The sequence below is a fragment of the Mustela nigripes genome, chromosome 9, assembly GCF_022355385.1.
Source record: "Mustela nigripes isolate SB6536 chromosome 9, MUSNIG.SB6536, whole genome shotgun sequence".
Classification (NCBI taxonomy): Eukaryota; Metazoa; Chordata; class Mammalia; order Carnivora; family Mustelidae; genus Mustela; species Mustela nigripes.
In genome coordinates, this window is record NC_081565.1 from 2,526,561 (window position 1) to 2,551,672 (window position 25,112).

Genomic DNA, 25,112 nt, shown 5'->3' on the forward strand with positions numbered 1-25,112 from the left:
TCATGCTGCAGATTCCTGCCAACAGGAGGCCAGAGCGCAAGGAGCTGCCCCCCGACACCCACCAGCCCCGGCCGCGGGGTGCAGGCTGGGCCAGAGCAGACAGCGCAGGCTGAGCAGGGGACGGCTGCCAGCGGTGGCTCCCTGATGCCCATCCAGGCCAGGAGGCCAGACAGCCGCCTGTCCACCTGGAACGTCTGCTCACCATGAGCTGCCGGCCCCTCTGCCCGTGCACCCAAGGGGAAGAACTAAAGGTGAGCCGTGACAGTAAGAGGCACGAGGCTGCTGCTCCCCGAGTGCCCACCATGTCCACAAGGTGGACCCCATGCCCGGGCCTGAGAGCCACGTGGTGAGGATGCGTCCGGCCCCGCTTACAGACACACAGCTGAGGCCCCGAGTTCCCACAGCTGCCCAGGGCACAGCACATCTGCCGCCAGGAGGCTGACGCCCGCTCCGAGTTCTGTGGCCCCCACACACCACCCTGCCCACGCCCACCCAGACGCCCCCACGGCCACGGGCCCTCAACCCGCGAGGCCCCGGAGAGACGCCCGCTTCCGATGTGCCCGGGCCTGCTTCCGTGGGGGCCTCGTGGACAGGCCGGGGTGTGTGCCAGCCCAGAGGCTGCGGGGAGAGGCTGGGACCTCCCACACATGCTTTCATCTCAGGGATTTCAAAGCCCCAACGAGAGAGCTGAAGAGGCCCCCCCCCCCCCCCCCCCCGCCCCGCAGGCTCTGCAGGAAGAAGGCTCCCCCGGAGGAAGGCTCAGGCGGCGAATCCACTGCCCGCGGGCAGGCAGCACGCACCAGCACAGCAGCAGAGCCGGGGAGCCCGAGGCCGCCTCCACCCGCAGAACGCCCTGGGGCCCCTCCTCCGGCCTCAGCCTTCCCACCTGCAAACGGGCCTCGCCCACAACACCCCAGGTCAGAGGGCCCAACCCGGCTGCGCCCCTCAAGGCTCCGGGTACCACTTGCCTCCCTGAACCTCGGGGCGGCTGTGTTCCAACGGCCCCCCTGAGTCTTGGGGGACAGACCCCCTCATGCGGCGGGACACCACGACCAAGCGGCCCAGTTGAGATGCAGCACACGTGACTCTGGCCAAAACCCTTACCCAGGGCCGTGCGACCCTGTCCCCGGAGATGCTGGGGGTGGCCAGCCCGAAAGATGGGGTGGTCCCGCAGAGACGTGCCGCCCCACCAGAGGCCCAGCCCCTGTGAGCATTTACCCGTTTCTGCCTCTCAGCCCCGGGCCCGCAGGACACTTCCCCTCCTCCCCATTCCGTGGGACCGGCGGCGCCGAAGCCGGCCCAGAATTCCACGGTCCAGCTGGGGGTGGGCAAGCCCCCGGCGCCCTGACTCCACTGACAGCAGCCTCAGCCGAACCAGTGGAAACGCCTCACTCACAAAATCGGAGATCGCCCACTTCAGTGAACTTGAGAATGAAACCTGGAATCCCAGCGGACTGGGGGCTGGCAGCGCCTGTCAGCAAGGGTGGGGGTGGGCACCGCCGATCTGCCCTGTGGGTCTCAAAGCGCCCGAAACACGTGTGCCTCGAGGGTCATAACTTCCCCAGAAAGCCCAGGGGGAGCAGCGGGGCTGACGACAGAGGACGGGCTGGGAGAGGTGTCTACACTACACACACCGGACCCAGGCCGCGCCGCTGGTCCCTGAACCACGGGGCTCCTGCGGCCCTGTCCGCCCACCCGAGACAGACACAGAGACTGAGGCACAGACCGCTGGCATGAGACTCGCCCGAAGGCAGGAGTGCAGAAATCCGCAGCTGCCCCGCACCAGGCAAGCAGGGACCCACTGTGGGTGCCTCCCCAGCCCGCAGCCAGCCCCGGATGAGGGCCCAGTGCCGGCTTCACCCCTGCCAAGCCCGGGCTTCCCTGTCTGCACACACCCGTGTTGCAGAAGCCAGCCACGGCCTGGACCAGGGCTGCCCCCTCCACGCCGTCGGACGGGCGCCTCTCTGACTTCACCGTGGATGCGAAGGGGACAAGACGGCCTCTGCGAAACAGCATCAGCGGCCAGCTCCACAGGAGAGCACGGAGACCCCGCCAGGCAGCCAGGGCACCCGGGGCTCCCAGGCCCAGAAGGGCGTCTCTGCACCCCCACGCACCTCTCTTCCTAGAAGCGGGAAGGAGACCAGGATGCCAGGGCCAAGCCCAGCAGCCACTCCTAGACTCCACCCCTGCCCAGGTGCTCCGGGGGCCCGGGGGGGCCTGAATCAGACCAGGACACCGCAGGGCTTCTCAGGGGCCGCTCGCCTCAAGGGGCGGGGTGCAGGGGTGCAGCCAGTAGCCACGGTCGCTGGGAGGAGCATCCACTGCTGCCACAGCTCCCAACTGCAGGGCCCCATCCGCCCACCGCCCACCCTGCGGGGCCCTGAGCTGCTGCTGGTTTGCTGCTCCCCCCAGGAAGGGGAGGGAGAGGCAGGAGAAAGCTTGGCCGGAAGGAAGGAGGGAAGGGAGGAGAGGCCGGCTGCCAGGCTGCACCCAAGCCCCCAGCCCCGCAAGGCACTGCCTGCCCCTAGCCCAAGTCTGAGAACCAGGAGGGGGGTAGCCACCAGGGGAAGGAGCACCCACCGCCAGCTTCTGTGCCGCCCCACCCCGCCCCGGCTGGACGGCACAGGCCCAAGTGTCCAACAACTGCCCCAGTGTGAGCTTCTGGGGTGGCTGAGTGTGGTGGCTATACCGGCCCCCCTCAGTGCATGCCCCCTCCGGACCCCTGCTGTCCCCAGCCACCACCAGTGCATGCCCCTTCCAGACCCCTGCCGCCCCCCTGCAACACGTGCCCCCTCTGGGCCCCTGCTGTCCCCCGCCCCCCCCCCCCCCTCCCTGGCTTTGGGTGTTTCCTGTTTACACAGAGCATCCGCAGCAGACACTTTGCCGGAGCCTGGGTGACAATGGGCTGGGCGTGTTTTCTGGAGTCTTCTGGAGAGAGACACTCTGGCCAGGAAGGGAACGTTACAAAGAAAAGGCAAAAAAAGCCCACACATCCTCCGCCTGCAGAGGCCCGGCCCGCCCCCCTCCACACGCGTGCAAGGCTCCTCGCGGCCAAGCCCCTTACCCGCCCCCCCCCCACCGAGGAGCAGAGGAGTGCTCAGGCCTTGTTCTTTAAAAGTCATACTTTGAACCTGCTCCGGCTTTGCCACTGGCTGGTCACCACACGCTTAACTGACCCCTGCTCGGCGGGGCTGCAGGACCCCGGACGCAGGCTCCCTGCCCCAGGGATGCAGAGGGACTTGCAAGGGAGGGGCAAAACCCGAACCCCAAACCTCACACCCTCCGCACCCCACACCCCTTACACTGCGCATGCATGCACGCGCACACACGCGCGCATGTATGCACACACACGGATGCACATGTGTGCACACGTACGCACACACATATGCACACACACGCACATATGTACGCGTACACACGTATGCACCCACCCCTTGGGGACTACAAGCAATCAGTGAGACTGGGGAAGGAGGCCATGGCCTGGGAGCTCACAAGGACCTCCAGGAAGGACAGTCCCTGTCCAAACAGGGGAGGCGCAGCAGCCGCAACATGGGTGAAGAGACCTGGAAAGGCTGCCAGATTCAGTCCAGGAAGGCTACATGGAAGAAGTGGCAGGCAGAACTCTCTTTTGGCACAAAAAGCACTCAGGCCACAGAATTGCTTCTAAAATGCTAACACCCGGAGGCCGGCATCAGCCACGGGGCAGAGACGGGACGCGCTGGGGTCTGAGCCCCAGGACCTCCCTGCGTCCCCAGAGCCCGAGGGTGAGGAGTTGTATTTGGTAAAGCTTCAAGTCAAGAAAGCGCTCCTGGGGGCGCCTGGGTGGCTCAGTGGGTTAAGCCGCTGCCTTCGGCTCAGGTCATGATCTCAGGGTCCTGGGATCGAGCCCCGCATCGGGCTCTCTGCTCAGCAGGGAGCCTGCTTCCCTCTCTCTCTGTCTGCCTCTCTGCCTACTTGTGATTCTCTCTGTCAAATAAATAAATAAAATCTTTTAAAAAAAATTTAAATTAAAAAAAAATAAATAAAATAAATAAAGTGCTCCTGGTAATGGACAACGGCAGGGACTGCTTCTTGGGGTGGTGAGCTCCCCATCAGAGCCACATGCAAGCAGAAACCACATCCACCGCTCAGGAATGGCCCAGCAGATGGCCCCTAAGGCCCCTTTGACAGAGGGACTCTCTCCACCACCCTCCAAAATCCCTAAGCTCCATGTGCTCCCTCCAGAACGGGGTTTTGGAGCCACCCCACAGCAGGGAGCTGGGAAACCCCACCAACGCCTTTCTGCTCCCCACAGGGTAGACAGGGGCATGTGGCAGGAAATGCCAGCCAGCCCCAGTGCGGTGGGGTTGGGGTGCACCCCGGGACGCCGCCCCCTCCGGGACAGCTCAGGGCTCCTCCAAGGCCCTACTTTGCAGAACCGACTGGGGCGGAGTCCCGGCAGGCCACGGGCCGGGGCCGCGTGTCCGGCGGAGTAAAGGACATGGGGCCAGGCGGGGACTCAGAGGTGCGGGCGACAGGAGGTGCGACGGCAGGAGCGTGAGGAGGGGTCCCGTGGGCGGGCACAGGCCAGAGGCTTCGAGGGGGGCCAGAAGGACCGCAAGGGGGCAGGAGAGCAGGTGCCCAGGAGGAAGAGGGGCACAGAAGACCCCGGGACAAACAAGACTGGGTTCTGAGCACAAGCTCCCCCAGGCTCTGCAATTCTGTGTCCCCGCCTGGGGACCCGCACCCCGCCCCGAACCGAAACCCCACGTAGAGGCGCTGGCAGGCCTCAGGAGCTTCCCGGGACACCCACCTTCAGCCCCCACCTTCCGGAAGGACTGCTTCCCCTGCCGCCGCCGGGGGAGGGAGAAGTGGCTGCCTGGCAGGGACTGCGGTGGGGACCACGGCGAGCGTCTGGGTTTGGGGGAAGCTGAGGGTGGCTGGAACAGACAGAGGAGGTGGAAGGAAGCTTCGACCGGCCCTGCAGGGTGAGGGGCTTTCGGGAGCTGGGGCTGGGCCGGCCCTGCAGGCGCAGACTCCTGCCTGCCCCCGGGGCGCATGGACCCAGCACCGCGTAGCCTGTCTCCCCTCCTGCACACTGAACCTACCCATGGCAAGAGGCTAGCGTGGTGGCCACTCTCCAGCCTGCAAACGGTGGGCTGAGACGCAGGGTTCCCGCCACCTCCCAGCCCACGGAGCACAGCACCCCGATGGCCGCCCCGCGCAGTGTCAGCTGATGGCTCAGGGGGCTGGGGCTGAGATTTCAGCTCCTCTGGGGTCCCCCTGCCCTGTCCCAAACCAGTGGTGCCAGCCCCAAACCCCAGCCCCTGCTGAGGAGGACACAGGTCAGCTGGGCCTTCCCAAGGGGTCGAGAGAAGCCCGGGGCTACCCCTGCCCTGCCCCAAGCACCAGAGGCCTCAGAGCAGGGTGTGTGTAGGGGGAGCGCACAAGCCGCCTCGGAGGCCCACCCTCTGGCAGGCTCAGCAAGCCCACGGGCCCACGGTGGCCAGGACTCGGGACCTGCCCAGCTCTACACGGAGCCCACGGTGGACCAGATCCACCCAGATCGCGGACCCGAGAGGGAGAGGAGGGGCACCGCGAGCCAAGACACGCGCTCCTCCCCTGCCCACACCTGCGCACCGCGAGCGGCTCCAAGGGTTTTTGGTTCCTGGGCGCCCGACAGAGACTTCACCCCCCACAGGTCCCCTGGAGACCACCAGCTGGCTTCTCTGAAGTACGGCTTCACGGCGCCGCCCCACCCAGCCCTCTGCGACGCACAGGGCGGCCAGGGGCCCGGGAGCAAAGGGCGGTCAGGCAGGGGGACACTAAAGACCCGGGGACAGACAGGACATTCTGCTAGATAAAGGACAGACACCATGACACCCCCAGCCCCAAGGCCTTGTGGGGAGCTCAAGTGACCAGAGACGGTGGACCTAGCAGGCAGAGCCTCCCCCCAAAACTCAGGAAGGGCTGAGGCTTCCTGGGGACCCCAAGCGTTCATGTCTCAGGGACCCCAGGTGCGCTGGGCCAGCTCAGGCCCCTGGACTCTGATCTGCGCACCGCCTCTGGGAGCTCAGGGCCCCTGGGAACCTACTGTGCAGGAGACCTCAAGGACTTGGAAATGCCAGACCCACTCGTGTGGTCACTGATCCCCACCCATATCGGGGACAGCAGGGGCTCGGCTCCAGTCCCACACCCCAGAAGCAGCCACGCAGCTGGGCTCTCCCCAGTGGAACTCACAGCTCAGCCCCCTGCCCGCCCTTGTCCCACTGCCCCTGGAGCCACCCTGGCCCCCCATGATGGGGTCAGGGCCTGGCTCAGAGCGGGAGCACAGGAAACAGGAAACAGGACGGAGGGAGGAGTTACCAGGTGAAGGCCAAGGGGCCTGGGCCCCGACACAGGAAGGTACCCAGCCCCAAGCATGGCTGGTCAGACACCTGCCGCCCCCCAGGGGAAGAGACGGGGGGGGATGGCACTGGTAGCCCGAATCTACGGAGCCCCATCAGGCCCCTTCCCCACGGCCCCCCACAGCCCCCCAGGGTGTGAGCGCAGGACTGGTAACACAAGATCTGGAGCCAGGAGACAGCAACCTAGAGCTCTCAGTGCTGACCGCCTTCAAACCCCCCGGCCCGAGGAAACAGCCCCTGCCATGCCCCTCATGGGCACGGGCCCCGTCGAGGCCCAAAGGACCTAATGGGGAAACCACTCTCTGTAATAAAGCTCACGGCAGGACATCGGTGCTGATATCTGGCGAGCACTTAACGACAAATACATCTGTCCTGTCACCAGTACCACCACTGTCACCGTCACCATCGCCATGACCACCATCACCACCCCTGCCGTCACCCCCACATCACCCCCAGTTGTCACCATTGTCACCATCATCACCAGCAGCACCGTCACAATCACCATCAATCACCATCAATCACCGTCACAGTCGCCGTCACAATCATCGCCATCACCATCACCACCAGCACCATCACCATCACCCATTCCCTGGGCAAACCCTCGCCCTGCCACACCACACACACGACGGTCGCATGCTCAGAGTGCCTGAGGCTAAACGGGACTTGCCACAAGTAGTGAAAGGGACGGCATCTTGGGGTCGGGCTGGCCGTCCCCCGCAGGCCAGGACTGGTGGGGGCAGTGGAAGAAGAGGGTTGACGTGGCCGACTGTCCGGGGAGGCCCTGCAGTCAGGCCCAGCGGCAGCAGGTGCACGTGCAGCCACTGGGGGGGAGCAGGGAGCACAGGAGAAGTGGGTGCCCAGGAGAGGGTCCTCTTGGAACAGCCAGCCAGCCAGCCCCTGGGCCTGGAAGGTGCTCCAGAAAGAGCTGAGGAGCAGCAGCACTGAAGCCTGGGGGCACGAGGGCCGGCGTCGCTGCTGGAGGTCGCACTTTGCGTCCCTGGTCCTCGTGGCCACAGCCCCTACCGCAGGCACAGCCAGAGTCAACCAAAGGCATCTGCACCCTTTCCCCTGACTCCTGCAGCCGGCGCTGCTTTCGCCTGCTGGGCTGGCAGCACTCAGCGAGGCCTGCGGTGGGCACTCTCTGGGGTACCCTGGGGGCTGAGCTGTGCGCCCAGCCTGGGGGAGCCCTGCTCGGACCATCACGGCAGGAGAACGAATGGGAGTCTCAGAGCGGCACGTGGCCCCTAAGTCTTCGCAGCTCAGACCCACACAAGGAGAGGAGCAGAGTGGGGGTGCACGGCACACCTCGGCCCGGCACCTGGGGTGTGGGGCGGACTCCCCCCCCGAGCCCTGCCTTGGCCCACCCCATCCTCACCACACCACCCTGGGCCCCTGGGTGCTGCAGAGAGAAGATCCCAGAGGCTGCTCACGGCTTCAGGGGAACGGGGGACATGGCCTAGAGTACGGACACCTCCCTCCTGGTTCTGACCTGCACAGCACACAGACGCCCCCAAACACAGGCTCAGGAAGTGCCAACTCCCCACCTCTCCCTCTCCCCTGCAACAACAGGGCCTTCCAGAGCTCCCGGCAGGGCCGGCTTTTCCAGGAGAAGTTACGTGACCACAAGCAGGGTGGGCCCCCAGCAGGCAGACTGGCCCCAGAGGCCTAGGACTGTGGACAGGCAGTGGTCAGGACTGGTGGTGTCGGGTCAGCGGCTGTGGGACAGGCGAGTCCTATCCCGAGCGCTGAGCTGGGTTCCTGTTTGGGGGGCACTATTTCTCCATCCAACCCACAGGCAGAAACCTCAAAGGATGCTGGCCCCAGAGTTCCAGCCACACAGTCGCCCACTAGGGCCCCCGCCCCATCTTGAGACCAGTCCTTTTAGGAGAGCTCCAAGGCATCTGATTTTACAAAAGACAGGCACATCCTTCTACCCCAGAGATGACGGTGTGGGGGCAGGGCAACAAGGCTTCAGGTGGCCTCACTGATGGGGCTACGCACCCGTCCCAGGAACCCCGAGGTGAGGACGGCCCAGCCCACACCGAGGAGGGCGTCAGGAGAGTGCAGTGATTGCCAGGACCCGGCTCGGGCCCCAAACAACGCTGCGTCCCCTGCCCAGAGAGCTGCTAGTTCCCAGCCCTGTGGCCAGAGAGCCCTCGGCAGGCTGGCCGGGGCACCCGTGTCCCTGGGCACCACAGGCAGACTGCCCCACGCGGCTGTCCGACAGCTGGGCCACACCTCGCACTCGGTGGCCTACCACGGGCCACCTGCCAGAGAGGCCAAGCAGCAGCCGCAGCGGACGTCCCTGGGCCTGCGGGAGCCAGGGGCGTGGGGGGAGGCACTGGGGCAGAAAGGGGGTGACAGTGCACAGAGGAGCCGGCAGCCACGACCAACCTGCAGTGAGGCCACCACACCGGCCACGGTCAGACGGAGCTCCCCATACCCGCGAGCCTGCCCCCTGGCACCACGGGGGCTCCAAGGCTCCCTGGAGAGACGCCCCACTGGCTCTCGCGGAGCCGAGGCGGGGCCTCCAGAGCACACCCAGCCGGCGCCGTCCCAGGAGCTCTGGGGACTCCTCCACAGGCAGGAAGAGGGCTCGGGGGGCTGAGCCTCCTCCCAAGCCTGAGCAAGAGCCAGACGGGGCCCCCCACCCCCACACAGACGCCCCGTGGCCAGGGCGTGGCCAGACACCTAGCTGCAGGTGCCACAGAACCCGGGGGCCGGCAGCCAGGCTCACCGGGGGACGGAGTGGCGGGAGCGGGAAGCACGCTCAGCTCTCCGGGGCCAGGCAGGGGCTCCTGCATGCCGTGGCCTCCCCTCCGGGCTGTCCCCTCCGCTGGCCCCAGGCCCGGCGGGGAGCGGCCCAGACGGCAGCCGCGGAGGAAGGTGCGTGGGAAGGGGGAATTCCTGGTGAGAGCCCGCCTGCAGCCTGGCACCTGGAGGCGGGAGGGGCCCCGAGCCGGGGCTGCTTGAGCCCTTCTCTTCAGCAGGAGAAGAGACGGTATCGATTCAGTGTGAGCTGTGCTCCGCGGCTGGCTCCACGGCGGCTGGCTCCACGGCCGCTGGCTCCATGGCGGCTGGCCCGGGCCCTGCTCTGTCGCGGACGCCTGTGCTCTCTGCCCACTCCAGCCGGTTTTCTACTTTTCATTCGCATCCCCGCTGGCTTCTGAGACACGCTGGCCCCGACGCCCTGGGCCTAGCCTGCCACACGACACCCAGCCCCGGTGGGGGGCGGGGCCTCTGGGCAGGTGGGTGCCAAGTCCGGGACTTCTGGGATGGTTAAGGAAAGGGGATGCTCCGGGTAAAACTCTGGGCGCAGCGTGCATGGGTCTCACCCAGGGGCAACCCCAAGCCCCCTCTGCCCACAGAGCACCCCCCTTTCCCGGACGTGGCACGAATGCTCGAAGCCCCCAGGACGTGGCTGCCTGGGGCCACGCAGCGGGCAGGACCAGACCAACCCAGGAGTCCCTGGACAATAGTCTGCTCCATTCCAAAGGGCTTCCCGGAGGGCTTCCCAGGCCCCCCATCACCACGTGCCGTGAACCCTGGCCACACAGCATCGTCCCCTGGGCAGAGGCTCACCCACGCTGTACTGACTCAGCTGGGAGCCCTAGGCTGGGCCCAGCTGTGCACGGGGCAGCAGGCAGAGTGGTGCAGCCAGGAGACAGGGCCTCACCGGTGAGACAGACCGAGAACAGGACGTCTGCCTGCCAGAGCGGGGCTTCCCCGGGTCAGCGGCTGCAGGGGCGCCTCCCCTCCACGGGGCGGGGGCCTCTGTGGGTGCTCCCCTGCGTGGCGCGGCCGCCCAGCCCCCATCCCTACCCACTGGGCCCCCCCACCCAGAGCTGCCTGGGCACACCCCTGCCCTGCCCCGCCTGAAAGCCCTGCCAGCTCCTTCCCTCTCGAGGCGAGAAACCGCCTCGCGGTGCCCCCTCTGGGGGGCCTGATGTGTGAGCCCCTCACTGCCGCGTCCCTGGCTGTGATGCCCACGGGCTGCGCTGGATCCCCTGCACAGAGCCAACTGCTCACCCAGCCACCCACTGGGGCCCTGCCGTGTGCCAGCGTCCGCCCTCGACTTCCTCCCCTGCGCTGCCAGCCTGGGCAAGGAGAGGGGAGACAGAGCCCAGGGAGCCGTGCTAGCACGGGGCCAGGCCTGGCGGAGCCTAGAACTAGAACTTCGTTCGGCTCTGTCCTCACAAACATCAAACCATGTCACCAGGATGCAGACCGCTAACGCCCCTGGGGGTTGGGTGTGGCCACAGAGGGAGACAGGCGGCATCCGACTCCAGCGGTCCCTGCCCCCGGAGCCCAGAACAGGCCCCAGGAGCACCCACGCTTGCACCCAGCCCACCGCGTCTCCAGCAGAACAGGGGGCAGACGGACGGAGGGACAGAAGGCTCAGGAGAGCCTCTCCCTGGGCTCCGGGTGATCACGACCTCCGTCCACCCCACAGTGCCCCCCACAAGTGCTCAGCAGCCCCCCGGTACAGAGGACAGTGGCAAGCAGCCAAGCTCAGGTCTGCTGCAGACTGGCAAGCACCGCCTCCGCACGCCCAGTCCGCAGCCATCCCTCCTGCTGAGCCCTCAGCAGCACTGGCCACAGCCCACGGTCACTGCCAGCACCGGCCATGGCTCCCCGTCATACACCCCCAAACTCCAAAGCCCCTGGCCCATCGTGGAGGCCTGAGGCCCTCTGGGGCCCCAGTACTCCTGCCTCTGCCACACTGGCTGAGTGAGGCCAGGGCTTCTACCCTCGCACCTCCTGCCCCCAAGCCCCCTCCCGGGCCCTCTAGCTCACCAGCGTCCACCTGTCTCGAGTCTCACAAACAAGCCGCAGAGTCAACGTGGGGGAGGGGACCTGGGGAAAGTTCGCTTCCACTGTCTGCTACTGTCCTTGGGGCTATCTGCGAACAGCTCAGTGAACTACAAACAACGGGCAGTCCTGAACGCCCGGAGTGTGCGGAGGGCAACAGGGCTGGGGACCAGCCACCCCAGGACCAGTCGGGACCAACGTGCGTGCCCAGTGGCAGGGCCATGCTGAGAAGCCCAGGGGACCGGACCCCTGCCCTGGGTGGCTGGAGCTCGGTGTGGTCCAGCCCCAGCAGGCAAGGCCGAGCGCAGAGGCCGGGAGGAGGCCAGCCCGGCACAGCACAGCGTCCATCTCTCACTCCACTCAGAGAGAGTGGGGACACCCTCTCGGCATCAGAGAGAGAAGCAGGGGCCCAGAAACATGCCTCTGAGACTTCACACCCACCCCAGTTCCCAAAACCCAACAGTCCACGGAGCAGCTGCCCCGGCCAAGTGGGCAAAGGGCCTGGAGCCCCCCGCCGCCCAACGAACACAGTTTGCCAGCTGCCTGGGGACCCCTCAGCACCTGGCCCCAAGAGCACCCAGCTGTGTCACCTGGAACGACCTTCCTCTACCAGAGGCCCCTGACACAACCCCTTCTACTCAGATGCCAGAAGACCACAGGTCCAGGTGCAGAAAGACCCCAGAAACATGGAGAAAACCCTGATGTGCTCAAACAGCGGCCACAGACGCCAGAGGCTACAAGCTTTGTGCATTTGACTCCCAGGAGCCGTCGCTGCTCAGAGCCCACTGGGCCAACACAGCGCGCGGGGCTGACACACCACTCGGGGGGCGGGGGGGAGGCTTCCCAGGAACGAAGAATCGGAACAAGCGAGACGTGGGACCAAGTGGTGACAAGCAGGGGACCGTGGGAGAAGCTGAAACATGAGACCAACGCCCAGCAGCCGGGTCCACGCTCCAGGCAGGTGGCCAGAGCCACAGGCCCACGCCGTCCATAGGGAAGCGTGGCCTGCAGGACGCTCAGAGAGCCTGGCCCCACCCCAGTGCCCATGATGACCCCCCCTCACACCCCGCACACACACGCACCGCGGGCCGCCCAGCTGCAGGAACCGGTGCCCCAGCCTCTGTTCAGGAGCCCAGGCAGGGCCCCACGGCTCGGGACAGGTTCTGTGTAAAAGTCACTATATGATTTTAAACGTCCGTCGCGACAAAAGGTAAACAGCCCTAGAAAATTCTCTACCTGGGTCCGTTTTACAGATATGGAAGCCAGAGCCAAGAAATGAAGGGGTCCGTTCGGGGTCAAGCCTGGAGGCAGACAAGACACACACACACCATTCTCACCCCCAAGGAAGAGCTGTCTGAGGGACAGGAGTCCCAAACCCCGCCAACACCTCCAAAGCCGGAAAGACCGAGCCCCTCATTCCAAGACACATGCCAGAAGGTTCTTTGCTGTAGGAGGACAGGGCGACCCCGAGCAGCCCTTCACAGTCACTTGGCTAGGATGGCCCGGCTCAGAGGGCAGACGCAGGTGCAGCTCTGGGTCACCAGCAGGCCAGAGCCGGCCCCAGGATGAGGGTGCACGACGAGCGTGCCCCGGGCCCGTCCCTCGGTTCCAGACACCACAGAGTGTGGGAAAGGCTTGAGAAGGGCAGGCAGCCACCCGTCAGGACACTGCGGCACCCAGCTGCACGTTCCAGGGCCAAGACCCCGGAGTTCCCTGCACATCCACACGGCACAGGCCAGGCCAAGCCACGGCTCCTGACACAGAAGACGCATGCAGGAACCTGAGACAGTAAGAGTTCAATGTCCAGCAACTGCCAGACAACTTTCAAGGGCCTGGTGGTCTGAGCTCGCGGCCCCCAGCCAGCCAGGTCTGCTTGAGCCCCTTCCCTGCTGCACACCTGGGCCTTGGTTTCCCCTGAACCCAGGCACAGAAGACCGTGTCCCACCAGGGACATTTACGAAGGCAAGTCAACCACCTGCACCGGCCCCAGCGCAGGCAAGAGCAGAGCACACAGGCACCCCTGCTCCTGTTCTAGGGCCAAGAGCCGGGACAGGCAGGGGCACGCCCCCCATTATCACGAGGGGTTACTGTCGCCTTTCGCCTCTCGCCAGAGCCGGCACCCCCACCCCCTGCCAGCCTCCTCCCTGTCCACGGACCCCTCCAGTCAGACTTGTTCCACGGGTCCCCCCCTAGTCTCCCAGTGAGAACAGGGAGTGAGCCAGACCCCGAGAAGCCCTCCCCAGAGCTGGCCGCCCTTCCCACCGCGCCCCAGAATCCAGCGCCCACGCACACAGGCCAGGCTGCCCCCAGGCCTGCGAGTCCCGGCCTCACCTGCCAGCCACCGGTGGTCCCCAGGCCGCCAGGCCAGGCCCCCTCCTGAGAGAGAGGCCAGGAGGTGCAGCCTCATGGTGAGTGTGGGTGACAGGTCCCACCAAGGGGGAGGCCCCATCAGCCCCCGGCCCTCTGGCTCGGGGTCCCACGGCCTCCGACGATGCAGGGCGGCGGTACAGGGGCGGCAGGGGGCCGGGAGGGAGAGGAGGCACGGGAGGACCAGCGTCGCCACGAGGCAGCTGCCGGCGTCCGGAGCGAGTGACGCTCGCATCAGCCCGGCGGGCGAGTTCCCCTTTCCCAGGGCCTGCCCAGCCCACCGCCCTCACCCAGACACCTGTGACCACAGGCAGCTCCCACTGGCTGAAACCAGCACTTCTGGGAAAAGGACAGGGACCCCAGCCTTGTTTCCTCAATTGGAGACGCAGCAGCCCAGGCCGCAGCTGGTGCAGCAGATGGGCACGCCGCCCGCCAGAGCCTGCGACAGAGGAACAGCACCGGCAGACCGGAGTTCAACCTGCCCCCACCGGCCAGCCCCCTGCCCCAGTGCTCGCTGCTGTGAAGATAGGGCAGGCAGGGCACCCCCGTGCTGCCAGCCCCCCCAAGCTGTCAGCCCGCACGGCCTCCAGCAAGGGCTCCTGCATCCAGACGCACAGAACTTGTTCCAGCCTGGCCTGCGATGCTGTGTCCTCCCTCGTCCCCAGCAGCAGACGCGGCATGGAGCCCTGGAAGGCAAGGGTCCCGCGGGAGGACGGCGCAGCAAAGGTGCAGGCCCAGAGGCCAAGAGTCTGGGACAGGACAGACAGAGGGAGGCCGGGGTGGAGGGACCACAAGGCGCTGCACAGCCAGAGAAGCAGGGCCTGCGCAGGCCAGGACGGGCCCCCTCTGCCGCCCGCAGGGACTCAGCCTCGGAGGGGAGAGGGTCTTCGGGAAGCAGGAGGGAAGCTTTCACAGGCCCCCAACCTCTCTTCAGCCACACAACGGGTCATTCTTCTACAGCACAGAATGCCTTTTGTGGCCCATCAGCCAATGGCCCCCGGCGGGCGGTGGGAGTGGGGGAGCACAGGAACCACAGCACGCACCCTTCAACCCCACTGCCCCTGCCGGACAAGGAGCCGAGGTCCGACCAGGTCTACCCACGCTGGGCTGCACTGCCCAGAATGCCGGGGCCGAGATCATGCGGGAGACTCTGAGCAGCACGTCCCCCCAGCCCTGCCCGCACCCCCACCCCCACCCTCACCCCCGGGCCTAGCACTGGCACTGGGGACGGGCCACCGAGACGGAGATGTGGCCAGGGTTGGAGGACCACACAGGCCTACGCCATCCAGAAGCCCTCCGCAGGACTCACAGATGAGCCACCGTCCTCGCGCACAGGCCAGACAGCCCCTGCCCCCAGGCCACTCCAGTGCGCCCCACACCTGTCCCGTCATCCGCCCATGTCGCCCTCCTCCTGAAAACCAGCCCGCTGTGGGACTGGCAGCCCGGCCCTCTGCCTGCGCAGGTCCACGCTCCCGGGGGCCACTGGGTTCCTGATTCTTGCCCTCCTCGGTGGCAGGCCCTCCTGGTGCTCACATCCCCACGGCCGGTCACATCCCCCACCTCCATCCTGTCACCAGGGACCCATGTCACGTCTCAGCCCCCTCTGCACCCCACGAATGGCTGCCCAATCTGGGGTTCCGGGATCATGAGGGAAGGGCCCAGGAGTCACACTGCGGAGTGGAGAGGCCCAGGACTCCCAGCTCCAGGGTGAGAGATGGCACGGCCTATGTTTTCGTTTGGTTTGGGTTCTATGCTCTACGCACAGGTTGTCTTCGTGCTGACAGGAACCACCTCTGCGGCGCCCTGACTGCAGCAAGGCCTCGGCCAGACGGGCCAGGCTGCCGCTGCTCTCCTCCGTGTTGGCCACAATCCCTCACTCACTCCTCTCCAGCCTCCCAGCGCCGGCCCGTCTGGCTCAGGGCCGGGGCCGCACCTGGGTAAGCTCACCCGATGGACAGGCACGGCGGCAGCAGGCACGGCAGCCCGGCCCATGTGAGGCTTTCCGCCAGCTCTGCCGTGGCTTGTGTCCAGTGGGGCCCCCAGCTCCTCCTCAGCCGCCTGTGGCCTGGCGGGTCACCGGCTTGCACCCCCAGGGCCGGGCACAGCCCCTGTCTGACTCCAGGCCCCCATCCCACGGGGTCAGCTCACTTTTCCACAGCATCTTCTCCCCGGAAAGCTAACTCTTGCCGTTTGGGGCAGCCGGGGAGGAAAAGGTGCCCAGTGCCACCCCGGGCTTGCCCTCCGCACCACAGGGGTCTAGGACAGCAGAGCCACCCCCCGGAGGCCACACAGATCTATGCCTGCCTCTGTAGGACAAGGAGCAAGCCCCGCAGACCGGTGGCCTCAGGTAGGGCAGCCTGGACACTGGTCCCCACCACGGCCCACCTGTGTGCTGACGCCCGGGGAGGCCAGAGCGCCCCCGGCCCTGGCACATATGCCCACCAGCCACCTCCATGTCGGCCACAGGCTCCTAGAGTTCACCAGCACGGGGCTGGCCCGGGGCATGGCCAGGTGCCTCCGGGCCCCTGGGGGTCTCGCCAACAGTCCCATCCAGACAAGCTCAAGCACCTGGCGGCAGGCGCGAAGCAGAACGGGGAACAGAAGGGCGTGCCCCGCGGGGGGGATGGGGGACACGGGGCAGGTACCACCCAGGGGCTGCTGCAGCTGCCGGCAGGCTGGCTCACACGAACCAACCCCTTGGCGATCGGCCCTGAACAACATCATCAGTAGCTGGACGCTGGCCGTGGCCAGAGCGTTCGCAGCACGGAAACCGGGAACCCCCACCCATCGGGGCCTCCCCCCCACCCCGCCCCGAGCCGCAGGGATGCCCCCTCCCAGCCTCGGCTTCCCTGTGGACCGGAGAGGCCCCTCCGCTCCCCCCACACCCCCCAGTCCCACAGACCTACTGTCCCTTGCAAGTCAGTCCCCTGCCTCTGGCCCGCGCGGCTGCTCCGGCCACGTCCAAGATGGCGGCCCGGAGGCCCAGGGGGCGCGGGAGGCCTTCCGTCCCCTCCGCCCGCGGCCGCCCCGCCCCGGCACCCAGCCCGGGGCCCCTGCGGCCCCCCGCCGCCGGCCCGGCCGCCCCTCCCCGGCCAGCGCGCCCAGAGCCCCGCGAGGAGTGAACACACACACCGCCCCCACCTCGGCTTCCTTCCTCGCCCTGCACCGCGGCAGCGAGGGGGGCGGCGAGCCGGCCGAGGGGCGGGCAGGGGTGCTCGCGCCCGCACTGGCAGGGGCGGGGGCCGGCGTGGAGACAAGCTGGCCTCTGCCACCCTCCCGGGTCCGGGCACGGGCCCCCCACCAGCTCCGCCCGAGCAGCGCCCCCACCGGGGACCCCCGTGAGCCCGGGGGTGATGGGGGTGGAGCCGCCCTGCGAGCCCTGAGGCTGCTGAAGACCAATAACCATGAACTCGGGGAACCTCAAGTTCACCCAGGGGTCTGCGTCCCCCACTCCCACCGAAGCTAGCCCACCTCCCTCTCTCGGGGGGGGGGGGCCTGTGGCCACAGAGGGCTCACCTGCCCCCACACGAGCCTCAGCATCCAGCCCTGCCCAGACCCCAGCCCCCTCCAGTCAGGCCCATCTGCCCCTCCGCGCCCAGCCCTGGCCCCCCGAGCAGACGCGATCGTTCACTCTGGAGCTTCCTGCCGGGAATACTTCCTCCAAGAAGCCCTCTGCCCCTGCCAGAGCGAGCCCCAGCCCCGAAAGACCCTCTCAGAGCCCTTAGCCTCAGCCCTGCAGTGGCTAGTCCGAGCCCACCAGCCCAGAGTACAGGCCATGATGGTCCAGTCATCTCTGGACCCCAGCCCCCAGCCCAAACTAGACCCTCTGGTCACCACTCCCAGCCACATGACCTCTTCAAAGCCCCTGAGCCTCAAACCTCCTCCAGCCACCCCCAGGTCCCCCAAGACCTCCCACCACCAGCCCAGGCCACGTCTGTCCTTCACGGTGGTACCCAGATGGCCCCCTGAGGGTCTGGGGCTTTGCCCTGGAAAGCTGTGCCCAGCTCACAGCTGGCAAGAGGCTGTGCGGGTCTCAGACCCGGGCTCTGACTCTACCCACAACGGTCTGCCCCGCTCCCCACAGGGGGAGCACCAGCCCCCCGACTCCCCTCCCCTGGGACTCTGCTGTCTCTGCAGCCAAGTGTGCCTTCAGGAGGACGTCTGGCTACTGTCTACCTAGGGACACCTGCAGCTCTAAGGCCCCTAATACCGGGCCTGGTGGCCCTAGCCCCGCAGGGGCCCTTCCTCTGGCCTCTGACCCCCCAGGACCAGGTGAGTCTCGGTGGCCAGTTCTACGCCCACCAGGCACAGGAACAGGAGTGGACCAACACTAGGCTGGCAGCTGGGGGGCATAGGGCGCTGCTCCTTCAGGCCCACCACACTGCCATACCTGCCCCCTGGCCATGCAGGGGCTGGGCCCTGTGTCTCCCCGCCTTCCTGCCTTGCTCCTCCCTCCCCACGGGTTTGCTGTGCACGTGTGAAGTGGGTACAGAGGCAGCATCTGCCCCTCACGGAGCACCGACCTGGGGAGGCACCAGCTTCTCACAGCCACCCCGTCTCCCCAGCCCCAACAAGAGAGCCCCGCCCCCCCCCCCCCCAGGACAGGCTGGTGGGAGGCGGGGTCTCTGAGATCTGGTCCACAGCCCAGCTTCCCCGTGAGGCCACAAGCAGGGCCCCCGCCCACCCTGACCCCTTCCCTGCCAGTGCCAGGCCGGTGGCATGTCTTGGCACGCCACTCCACAGCCGGGCCCCTGCCACCCCTGCTCCAAGGATCGGTGTGACTCACAGGGTTGGAACGCCGCCTGGCCCCCACACACCTGTCCAGACTTGCTGCTGGCGGACGTCAGGAGGACCTGGGAACTGGGTGTCCCCAAGACTGTGGGGCCAGCCAGGCACTGTGCCACGGAGGAACTCCCAGGAGGGACTCAGGAAGGTCACGCTCCAGCAGGTGGCTCAGGAAATGGAACCCCTATAGGGGTGGAGCCCCGATCCCAAAGGCCCTAAGGGCCAGAGGAGCACCTGGAGAAAGGGCCTTGGACTCGGATGGAGACCCGCTTCCCTGGCCCCCGTGACGCAGAGGCCAGCATGCTGACCGCCACGGAGTCCCCGGACCCTGCACGTCCAGGTTCAGGGCCACTGCCTCCCCCCACGGGGCTGAGCTTCACCCGGGGGCTAGGCAGGTCAACGGGCCCCAGTCCCGGCACGGGCCTTCTGCTAGGGCCAGGCCAAGGTCTCAGCCATCCTGTCACCCCCTGGGAACAAGGGGTGCTGAGAAGGGGCAAGAGACAGGACAGCAAGGCCCTGCCGGCTGTCGGGGGGGCATGAGAAGCGCCTCCAAGGGGCAGCCTCATCTTGGCTCAAAGGGCCAGAGCTGGCCTCGGACACAGAACTGCTTCCAACAGCGACATCCACAAGCCCAACTCACCACCGCAAGGGAAGGGTCTCCTCGGACATCCCCACGGGGACCCTCCTCACCACAGGTCCCGGAGGCCATCCCCACAGGTGGCCAGAGAGCAAGGGAGTCCCCATTCCAGGACGCTCTGGGAGCACAGAGTGCTGGGCATGCCCGTCTCCTGTGCTTGGGTCACAGGGGAACCCTGAGACGGCCTGGGCTTTGCCCTCAGAAGCGCACAGGAAGTGGGCAGAGATGCTCGAGGAAAGGGGCCTCCCTAAGTGCAAGTGAACGGGGGCAGAGCCTGAAGGAGAAATCAACAAGAAGGTCCAGGAAAGAGTACAGCAAGGACAAGCAGGCAGGACAGGGAACAGCATGACGTCTGGTTCCGCTGCACAGAGGTGTGCAAGGCAGGGCCAATGGCATAGGAGGGGCTGGAAGTCTGGCCCCAGGTCCGAGGCGCCGCAGCAAGAGAGCTGGGTGGTCAGAGAGGGCAGCACAGCCCCCCACCCCGACCCCAGGAAGGTGAGGGGCTCGCGGCCCCACCCAAGGACAGAGCAGGCCTCTCTTCGGGTGTGTGATGGACGATCTGACTCCAGGAAACCAAACGAAGTCACAGCCAAGGGCAACGTGGCTGTCACCCTACGCTCTGCTCAAGGGGTTTGCACACACTGCGCTGGCCAGGGGCCAGGCCGACTCCCCGCGTGCAGCACCTCCAGCAACTCCAGGCTGACACAGAGTCAGGCCGGGGCACCTCTGGGGTCCAGCACCCTCAGTGCACAGAGAACCGACCTCCCTCGGCAAATCCCAAGTCTGAGCCGAGCAGCTGGGTGGGCCGAGCAGCTGGCGGTCAGAGCCCCCACTCCCTGGCTGTGACCACGCTGTCCTCCAAACTTGGTGAACCGCAGCCCAGAGCTGAAAGGGGCAGCGGAGGGAGCCACAGGCGCCACCACGGTCTGGCCCGCAGCGCGCCCCCACCCGGAAAACGGCTCCTTCGGGACAGGGAACGCACCCCAGGGCCTGGCTCCAAGCAAACCAACCGGCCAGTACCCTCACTGCCCTCGGGGCCACGGACCCCCCAGGGCAGGCTCCCTCTTCCTTCTCCACCTTAGGAGACAGGACAGTGCTGCCTGCCTGGGGCGTGGGGCGGGCTGGGGGCGGGGCCGGAGTCCTGGTGCGGGGCCCTGCGCACCACCACCATATGGCCACACCCGTGGTGGCCAGGCGCCCCCGGGAGCTCAGCCCCCCTCACCCGCGCTCTCCCCTGCCGCCCCTGCCCCAGCCTTGGCCGCATGGCCGCTGCCCGCTTCCAGCTGAGCGCACCCCTAGTCCCCAGAGGCAGTCTGCACGACTCACCAGCCCGGGGGGCCGTGCTCAGCGCCCGGTCGTCCCCCCCAGACGGGAGGCTGTGACCAACGCAACACAGACACGCAGTAGCAGAGAGACGGGGGACGCAGAGCCCGGACGGAAACTAAATCTCGAGCAGGGCAGCGCTCTGACGCGGCGGCCGGCTTTCACTTTCTTTGGCTTTGATGACAGAGCTACAGGGGGTCGGTTGGGGTGTTTTGGGGGGCACGTCACAGAACCTCAGTCAGCCCTGTGTACAAACCACCCCACCAAAAGGCCCCTCCACGCCAATGCAGACAGGATTTTCTCCTAAACTCTGCCCACCCACAGAGCCCCTCCAACCTCCCCCCAAGTGAGTCGGCAGGAGCCCTGGGGGACCAGGAGCTCCCTGCCCAGTGCCCCCTACCCACCCCTCTGCTCCCAACCCGTGCGCTCAGCTGTAAGAGGAGGGGCCTGGCCTCGACGAGAGGCTGCTTGGGGAACTTGAACGCCAGCCCATCTGAACGGTCCCTGGACTGACCTGGACGTGAACCCGGGTTTACTCTGGACTGGGGCCCCAGAACCAATGCCCCCAGCACCCTACAACTCCAGAAAGGGCCAAGGTCCCCCCAGGGGACCCCCCAGTCTCCCTCCAGGAAGTGCCCCCTTGCCCAGACCCTGACTGTGCCAGCCCAGCGAGCACCCAGAAGCCACTGCGACTCTGGGGGTGGGAAGGTTTCCTCCTGGGCCTGGGCCGACCACGGCCACGGTGGCCGCCTCCCGCCGTGTTCGCCGGGCTGGCCCACTCTCCACCCCCAGCCTTGGAAACCAGGTCACTTCCAGGAACACGCCAGCTCTCGGGCCTCTAGGCTTGGACAGGCTGTTCCCTGGGCTGAAACTTCCCCTGCGTGTCTTCTGGCTCACTCCAAACCAACTTAAACACCTCCTCTAGGATGCCCTCCTGATCCTCCCAGCCACAGTAAGGCCTCTTCCACCACATACCCCCAAGAGGGCCCCAAGCTGGCCTGTCTGAGGCTGCTAAAGTCCGGGGGCTTCTGCGGGTAGGAGCCCCCAGTGGTCCATCAGGCACCCTTAGGTCCTGGCCTGGAGCCTAGCCTAGCACCTGGCATACAGGGGTCCCACGTAAAAACTTACTAAATTTTGGCCCAGCCCGGGGCGGGCGGGGGGCAGGTAGGAAAGGTGGGAATGGGCCGGTGCAGGACTCACCATGGTCCTTAAGAGCCGGCCACCAAGCACTGACTTCTACAGAGACCCCAGTGCTGTGTAAACCCAGCAGGTAAACCAGCGCTCTGAGCAGAAACTCCATCGCCTATGAAGAAGGTGGCCAGGAGGAGGCAGGGGAAGTGGACGGGGCACCGCGAAGCCGGCCTTTCCTCATCTGTCCCCAAGGTGTGAGCGGCAGGTGGCCCTCAGCCAGTAGGCGGCTCCGTTCCCGGCTCCAACTCCAGCTCCAGGCCAGGCAGGCCCGCAGGCATCTGCCCTGCTGGGGCTGAGAGCCCCGTCCTCAGAGAGGCTCCGGCTCCCTCCGTGCGTCACACCTGCTTCGGCACTGCCCCCACGCCAGGAACAGGAGGATCAACAAGGCCAGGCCCTGCCCAGGGATGTGCCGCCCGAAGTCAGACAGAGAGACTTGCAGGAGCCCGCAGCTGTCAGCCCCCGACGCACAGCAGGAGGAAAGGCACGCTGCCCTCGAGAGGACGTCGGGCAGGGCTTCCCGTAACAGGCACCCTCATCTTTCTGCAGCTGCAACACGGTAGCTGCCTACATCCCCCCAGAACAACTCCTGCACCCCGTGAGCACGGGACAGATGTCCGCCGCGGCAGAGGGACGCAGGGGACCCCTGGCAGCAGGAGGCACCCAGACCAGGGCCCAGGGCCAGTCTCACCGCCTCGTGGCCCAAGACCTCAGGAAACGACATCACCTCTCTGGGCTACAGTGTGAGAACACCAGGGAGATGGGCGGATTGACCCTCCAGACACAGTTGCATGAGGACGTACCTGGGGCGTGGGATGGGCTGAGCACGGGCCCGGCGCCCCGTGGGCCTGCGGCGGCGGGAACGGAAGGCATCGACCACGACCCGACCCGGCACACGCGGTGGGGGCTCACGGGTTCCTGCCCGAGTGGAACCCACAGCACCCTCCCCACCCCAACCACGGAGACTCCCACCTCACCAGGGACTTCCACCTCTCCCGATGCCCCCTTCTCCAAGGCCCCCGGCGTGGCGGTTGCCTCGCCGTGTGGCCCAGGCCCAGCCCCTCGTCCTCTCTGGGCACCTGCTTCCTCCTCAGTAAGAGACAGTCTCCAGGGCTCCTCCCCTGCTGACAAGCGACAGTCAGACGCCACAGCCAGGGTGAAGCCTGACCACAGGTTCCTAGAAGCCCAGCACCCCCTGCCCCACAGTGGGGGGGCTCGCTGTCCCGTGGGCACCTGTTCTGCTCCCTTCACCCACAGAACGGGCACTAGAGGTGTTCTCAACCAGCTCCAGGCCCCGGGCTGGCACAGCACCCTCGGGCTTCCTGGGCCACTTGCCCGAGGTGGCCTTGTCCAGCGCAGCAGAGCTCAGTGGTGCTCCCAGGAGCGCGGCCTCCTGCTGGACTGCGTCCCCCCGCCGCATCTGACCTGGAAGGATCCCAGAGACAGTGGCCTCCACCGTCCAGCAGCCCACTGTGTGACGCCAGCAGGTCAACCCGCACGCCGGTGGTTTCAGGGAGACTGCTTGCTCCCCCAAGGCCACAGGCCTGGAGCCCAGAGGGTGAGCGGAGACTACAGCTGTGGTGGCCGTCTGTCCTCAGGCAGGGCGGTCCAGGCACCAGGCCCTGCTCCAGGCGAAGCCCGAGGAACGCCCCCACCCCCAGGTCTTCCTCACAAGGGGGTCAGCCCCGAGAGGGGCCCACGCTGAACCGGGACAGCCTGTCAGAGGGCGCAGATGGAGCACGCTCACGGCGCCGCGTCCCCGGGCCTGACCTGGCTCTTCCTTTCGCCTCCCTGATCCTTCCTGCCCCGAGGGCAGCAACGGCACTGACTCCAGGCCCCGGGTTCCAATGCTACTCCCCTCTACTCCGAAGCCAAGTGATGTACCGAAAATGCGCAGGTCACAAGGACTGTGAGGGCTTAGGCTTGTGTCACCCCGTCCTAATGCCACACACGCCACTATCAGCCTGGACAGCAGTCTGGGGATAGCGGTCTCTCCCCATCTCCCCAGGGAGGGAGCAGGGAGACAGGCACCCAGACAGGGGCCCTAGGCTGGTCCTGGCACCCGGCTCCTAACGCTGGGTCCTATGACGGGCCAGCAGGATGTTGGGAAACCCAAGAGCACTTGGATTTCAACACCACGGGCCGCGTCAGCAACTGGTTTCGACACGCAGCGGCACCCAGGAAAGGGCCACAGCCCTCCGGTCTGCCTGCCTACCCCCGCGCCATGCCACATCGCAGGGGGGTGGTCAGGGGAGCTGGCCTCGGGGACAGGGCTCTCAGCTCCCCTTTCTGTCCAATTCGGTGATGTCCCCTGCCCTCAGGGACACACAGAGACAAGGGTCAGATCATTTCAAAGGTACAAAGGCCACACCTTCAAAGCCCGTTTCCCACACCCCAGGGCCGGGCTACAGGCCCAGTGAGCCAGGGAGTACCAGGCCTAAAATCAGCCGCCCGGCTCTGCTCCAGGCCTGCGCGCCACGGCCAGGACACCAGGACAAGAGTTCTCGGTGGAACTCGCCCACAGTCCGCCGCCCTGGGGCACCCTGCCCGCGTGGGCTCGCCTCACTGTTCACACGTCCACACACACCCGCCCCACATGCCTGGGGCCAACCTGCGGCCAACGCGCCTGTGCTCAACCTAAAGCAAAACCAAGAGCAGGACCAAGGACAACAGCTGCCACTCCGGGGGACCCCATGCTCCAGGAACATGGTCCCGCTGTGCTCTCAGGACAGTCCCACCCCCACAGAAGGGGACACAGTGGCCCCATGAGAACAAGGGACTCAGCCAAGGCCTCAACTGAAGGAGCAGAGCAGCCGGCACCCCACTCCGACCTCACGCCCCTCCACAGGGCCAGCAGTGGAAGAGTTCTCGCTGGGGTGGGGGTCTGCGGGGGGTGGCAGGTCAGCGTCAGAAGCAGATCTCTGGGAACAGGGACTGTCGGCCTATCCGCCCAGGGGCCTACCACCTGGCGACCCCAGGACGTGCCAGGAACCCCAGAGCCAACCGACGCCCCCGCCCGGCGCTATCTCCAGCTCCTGTGGCGAAGGTTCCCGGCGCGGGCAACCCCCCAGTCTGCTTGCTACAGCCTCACCCCAGGCCCTTGGGCGTCTTCCCAAATGAGCTAACAGACGGGACACACCACCAGCACCGCCTCCATCCACGACCGCGGCACCCCCTCGGCCAGCTACCCGACTGCCACCTCCCCAGCACGTGTGGCCTAGGGGCAGCAGGGCTCCCTCCGGCTCACCCCCCGGGGTCTGAGCTCTGCTGCTGCACACAAGGCCCCCAGGGCCCAGCCACCCAGCAGCCTCACCGGGGACGCTCCCACACCACGGGCCCCCGGGGGCCACGCTCCAGCCGCCCCCACCCCAGAGTTCAGCACGACAGCCAGCTGCTGACTGCTGGGGACAGCTCGGGGTGACGGAGAAAGATGACTCGGCCGTCACCCTGTACCGGGAGCTCTGAGAGCCCAAGAGGCTCTGTGCAGCCAGGCCGCGCCAACGGAGCGGGGGGGGGGGGGGGGCGGGGGCCCAACCGGCCCCCCCCCCCCCCCGGGGGGGGGGGGGGCGGCGGGGGGCCCCCCGGGGGGGGCGGCGGGGGAGCTCCGACGCCTC

At 66.9% G+C, this 25,112-nt stretch overlaps 1 protein-coding gene across 7 annotated transcripts in view; it reads right to left on the bottom strand.

Annotated features, from left to right (window-relative positions):
• The window catches only part of RXRA (retinoid X receptor alpha), a 76,361-nt gene that overhangs the window by 25,189 nt on the left and 26,060 nt on the right, over window positions 1-25,112 (bottom strand). The window contains exon 1 of one of the 7 annotated variants that reach the window (XM_059410364.1): window positions 22,476-22,540. The exons of 1 other annotated variant lie outside the window; for it this stretch is intronic. Coding sequence is in view for 3 of the 6 variants with exons in the window: in XM_059410359.1 (XP_059266342.1) it covers window positions 13,530-13,605 (76 nt within the window). In the remaining 3 variants the exon portion in view is untranslated. Of the gene's footprint in view, window positions 1-372; window positions 439-9,123; window positions 9,225-13,529; window positions 13,626-16,467; window positions 16,562-22,301; window positions 22,325-22,475; window positions 22,541-25,112 lie in introns of those variants that run through there. 5 more of the 7 variants (XM_059410360.1, XM_059410365.1, XM_059410359.1 and 2 more) reach the window with 5 other exon arrangements.